Raw genomic sequence first — 5,600 nt, forward strand, 5'->3', positions numbered from 1 at the left:
ATAATTTCATTTGATAAACACGTTTAGATTGAATGGTAATTTATAATCAGTCACAAGAACGTCGAATCTGAATCACTTGAAAAAAACACGGGGGTGCTTAACTTTTTCCAGGTGTATAGATTAGACAACAAAGTAAAATCCATTGTTCCAATTCTTTTTCTGACACTATTCTTGTATAATTAAAGGTATTTATATATATATATATATATTTCTTTCATCATATATGCCAACAAAGATGTGTAATATTTTTCACTGCTGTATGAATATGAATAAATGTACATTTTGCTTAATAAACTCAACCTTCATTTTGGTTTGATCTTCAATATCAGTAGAGTTGTCTTCATCATCTTCTTTCTCCTCCTCTAAAAATTCCAGGTTTTCAGACCTAAAATATGTAACCAACTTATCTTACCAAAGGTTGCTTGACAAACAACAATAAAACTTCTGCAACAATAACAGATGTTACTACTTGACTTTGTTATGAAAAGTAAGCACGACCTCCATAACCCAAGTAAAAGGACTTCTCCAACAATAATAAAAACATAACCTAAGTGAAAGGACTTCTGCAACAATAACAGAAACATAACCTAAGTGAAAGGACTTCTGCAACAATAACAGAAACATAACCTAAATGAAAAGACTTCTGCAACAATAATAGAAACATAACCTAAATGAAAGGACTTCTGCAACAATAACAGAAACATAATCTAAGTGAAAGGACTTCTGTAATGATAACAGAAACATAACCTAAGTGAAAGGACTTCTGCAACAATAACAGAAACATAACCTAAGTGAAAAGACTTCTTCAGCAATAACAAACATAACCTAAGTGAAAAGACTTCTGCAACAATAACAGAAACATAACCTAAGTGAAAAGACTTCTGCAACAATAACATAACCTAAGTGAAAAGACTTCTGCAACAATAACATAACCTAAGTGAAAAGACTTCTGCAACAATAACATAACCTAAGTGAAAAGATTTCTGCAACAATAACATAACCTAAGTGAAAAGATTTCTGCAACAATAACATAACCTAAGTGAAAAGACTTCTGCAACAATAACAGAAACGTAACTTAAGTGAAAAGACTTCTGCAACAATAACAGAAACGTAACTTAAGTGAAAAGACTTCTGCAACAATAACAGAAATGTAACTTAAGTGAAAAGACTTCTGCAACAATAACAGAAACGTAACTTAAGTGAAAAGACTTCTGCAACAATAATATAACCTAAGTGAAAAAACTTCTGCAACAATAACAGAAACATAACCTAAGTGAAAGGACTTCTGCAACAATAACAGAAACATAACTTAAGTGAAAAGACTTCTGCAACAATAACAGAAACGTAACCTAAGTGAAAAGACTTCTGCAACAATAACATAACCTAAGTGAAAAGACTTCTGCAACAATAACATAACCTAAGTGAAAAGACTTCTGCAACAATAACATAACCTAAGTGAAAGGATTGCTTAATCATAATAACTGGTAGTAACTTTAAAAAAATCATAATTCTATTGTAAACAATGTCAACATTACCCCTTGAAGTTAGTTTTTTTACAGATATCTGGTATTCCTCATAAAACTTAAGTACAGGGTGAAACAGGATCTACTAGCCAACAATAGATGAACATTAGATGACTGTAACATGTAGAATACTCAGTGCTTTGTACACTATACAATTGACTGACCTCGTAACCATTCTGTACCCGTGATTTCATTTATTCATTTGGAACCACTAATAAGAAAAGGTTTTAATTTAAATTCAAATTTATAATTTTTTCTCGTGTGCAGGATTTTTTAACAGTTCTACTTGTTATTTACTGAAGTTTTCCAGTCATCCAAAGAAAACTATAAGTAAGAAAGTAAGATTCATAAAAAGAATATAAAGAAATTAAACAAACCTTTGACCGAGATTAGCTGTTGTGGTCAATTTCTTCATTCTGCTTTGGAGATTTCGGGTTTGCTGATTAAGCACTCTTTCAAATTCGGGTGTCATATCGTCTGACTGATTCTATACACAGAAGTGTGGATTTATTAGATTACATCAAGTATCATGTCACTTGAATATCCTTGACAAAAACCTTTGCACAGAAGTTATGAAAAAAATTTTCTCCACAAAAAAAATAATATAACATATAGTTTTGTACAAATTAAAAATATATATCCATATCTAAAAACATTATAAATTTGTAATGTTAAGTTAGGAAGAATAAGGTAGGTTATAATATAACATTAAAAGAAAAACACTCTGAATGGCCCGGTCCATGCCAAAGAAATCCTCGCTGCATAACCCCCTCAATCCTTCTTTCAATACACTGAGTTTGTTACATTTACTGACATTGATTGTATATATGTGAGATACAAATATTTCATTCATATTATCTTAATATATAAATACATACAAGCTTATTAGCATTGACTGATTAAAGCATGTTAGTAGTTAATCCTTCTTCCACATTATTACAAATGACACAAGATACCCTACATGTTTTCTTATCATTTACCCGATAACTCACCCCCGAGTCTCTTTCTCTTGAAGCTCGATGGGAAGCATAACTATACAACCAAGTTGCTAGGTAAGCAATAGGATCGTCTGGTTTTAATAGGCTGATTTCTCGTATTCCAGCGACTAAAATATCAGAAACTGTATCTAAAAGATATTGGTTGTCTTCTTCGCTGGCTGTTGTGAGGAGTGGGAAGATAAGAACTTCTGCAGTAGTCTGTTCCACTTGAAGGGGGGATTCCTCCTCCTCCTCCTCATCGGACTGAACTGGAGTTAACTCTATGGTAAATAAAGATATCATAATTACAGTAACTTACATACATATTTTTAACTGGAGTTAACTCTGAAGTAAATAAAGGTATCATAATTACAGTAACATACATACATATTTTTAACTGGAGTTAACTCTAAGGTAAATAAAGATATCATAATTACAGTAACTTACATACATATTTTTAACTGGAGTTAACTCTATGGTAAATAAAGATATCATAATTACAGTAACTTACATACATATTTTTATTAAAGAAAAGTAAATTACGTTACTTTAAATTATTTAAAACAAATCTATAATGTGATGATAACCTATGACTAGGATATAGTAAAATACAGATCTTTGTAGAAATAACTATACAGTGACTTAGATCTAGTAAAATACAGACCTTTGTAGGAATAACTATACAGTGACTTAGATCTAGTAAAATACAGATCTTTGTAGAAATAACTATACAGTGACTTAGATCTAGTAAAATACAGATCTTTGTAGGAATAACTATACGGTGACTTAGATCTAGTAAAATATAGATCTTTGTAGGAATAACTATATAGTGACTTAGATCTAGTAAAATACAGATCTTTGTAGGAATAACTATACAGTGACTTAGATCTAGTAAAATATAGATCTTTGTAGGAATAACTACACGGTGACTTAGATCTAGTAAAATACATTTCGTTGTGCCATAACTAAAGAGTTAATTAGAACTAATAAATGTGACTTATGACTGATAAAAGGAAATCTGTTCAGGAGCGTTAACTTTGTACCAAAATTTTAGTTTTCTGTGAACTCATGAAACAAAAAAAATCTTGATTCATTTCTTGATATTAGTGGAATAATATCTCTATGAAAATTATTCCAGGACAGAGTATATTTACTTTGTTCAATTTCTTGTGTTGGAGGTCGATGCCAGACTTCCACAATAGATGGCTTTCTATGAAGATTTTCTGTAATTTTGTAGCCTTCTAATAGGTCTCTAATGGTCAGTAAATCTGGTTGGTCCAGGTAATCTTGAGGTATGTGGCCATACTAAAATAGTTTTGTGTAAAATATTAATTAATTGAAGATGTTAATTATCCTACACTAAAATAAATATCAAACGATTTATATTTTGATAATAATTTTGTTTTTAGTCAAGGTTTCGAAATGTTACACGTGTAATTATTATTTCATCTCTTCTATATATATATATATATATATCGGTCAGAATTAAAACTTTGATTACACTAATTCCTTTCTTTAGATTTGCGATTAGTTGAAAGATCACAGTTTTAAATGTATTTACCGTATCACTTCAAATTAACTGCCTTTACCTTGTCTTTGATTGTATTATCAGCACCAGCATGTATTAAAATGCTGTAATACTTTCCCCCATCAGTAACAACTGCAGCATAGTGAAGGGGTGTTCTTCCTTCCTAGAAACAAAAAATACCACTCAAATAAAGAGCATGTTGAATATAGTTAATGGTGGGCAACCTAGACTAATAAACAGTACTTTTATCATTAATAGTATCATATACAACATTTTGATCGAAACGTCATACCAAGTTAAAGATATTCTTCGTTACTCTAAAAGCTGTAACTTTTAATAAAATTATACTTTTACTATGTTTAACTGTTACCTTAAGACAGTGGTAGGCAACCTTGACTAACCCATGGGCCAATAAACAATACTTTTATTAAGACACGCGGTAGTGTGTCGTGCAGCCAAGACAACCTTAAAGATACACTGTGTGTTTATTAACAGGAGTGATAGAAATTTGAGCAATTTTCCACTCTCTGTAGGTCGGACTGTGAAATATAAATTTTCAGTGGATGTGCTCTACTGGACTATTACTTCAAAAAAACCAAATTTCAAAGCAATCCATTAAAACATACACGAGATATAAAATCTCCAATTCCTTTCTAAAACAGTGTTAATAACTTCCTTTATAGTAACGCCATGGAATCTAGATTAACAGTTTCTTTTTATCACCCGCATGCACTCGGTAAAGCCATATCAAGCATCATTTCTTACGATAATTTATTAAGCTAATATCACGTGATGCTAAACGCTCTATAATAAGGAAATGTAATAAAATATAGCAAATATATGATGGTAGTTTTCCTTTCTAAAACAGTGTTAACTAGAGGGGCATTCAGTAGAGTGCATATCTCCACTACACACCGTTGGTCATAATTGGCTCTCAAAAAATACGACAATGTGTCTGTATGACTGTCGTTATCAATGGCCATGGGCAATTTTTGTCAGAACAATGAGGAATAATATTCTACATATGTCTACCAACTTTCGTCAAAATCTGATCATTTTTGACCAAGTCAAAATTTGATTTTGGTCAAAAATGATCAGTTTTTCTTAAATAACTTTGCATGTGTATTTATAGGTTGTAAAGATCTATCAGTGTACCAAATTTGAAAACAATCCAGGAAAGTTAAGTATGTTTTTATATCAAATAAGATTTCCATATCTTTGGTGTAAAGATAGAATAGGAAGAAACTACCATCATATATTTTATAGAATCTGGTTGGTTCTCTAAAGTATAGGTCTATTCTGAATAATAGGACTGCAATCCCAAACTAATGTTGGTTACTATCGAGTGTCACTTTCTTACTTGCTGTGGTTTCAACCATATTGTTGGTGTGAACGTGCTTTATAGTCACTATGAGAAAAACCTATACACTGGATAGGTGAAGTGAAGAAAAAGTGTCATTGGCCACTATTCAGTTCTTCGCATTATGTAGCCGCACAATAGCAGATATAATAAATAAACATAGTATTCCAAAAATTGTTTAATCCCGAAGTCTACATTCAAGGGAGGTCCAG

At 31.2% G+C, this 5,600-nt stretch overlaps 1 protein-coding gene across 1 annotated transcript in view; it reads right to left on the reverse strand.

Moving 5' to 3' along the window:
* Positions 1-279: 279 nt before the first annotated feature.
* The window catches only part of LOC106477156 (putative ankyrin repeat domain-containing protein 31), a gene marked incomplete at both ends in the record, with an annotated part of 8,943 nt that continues 3,622 nt past the window's right edge, over positions 280-5,600 (reverse strand). The window contains 5 exons of the mRNA XM_013937749.1: positions 280-385; positions 1,901-2,010; positions 2,516-2,781; positions 3,655-3,805; positions 4,090-4,191. Coding sequence (XP_013793203.1) covers positions 280-385; positions 1,901-2,010; positions 2,516-2,781; positions 3,655-3,805; positions 4,090-4,191 — 735 coding nt within the window. The remainder of the gene's footprint in view (positions 386-1,900; positions 2,011-2,515; positions 2,782-3,654; positions 3,806-4,089; positions 4,192-5,600) is intronic.

Source organism: Limulus polyphemus, unplaced genomic scaffold (assembly GCF_000517525.1).
Source record: "Limulus polyphemus unplaced genomic scaffold, Limulus_polyphemus-2.1.2 Scaffold13075, whole genome shotgun sequence".
NCBI lineage: Eukaryota > Metazoa > Arthropoda > Merostomata > Xiphosura > Limulidae > Limulus > Limulus polyphemus.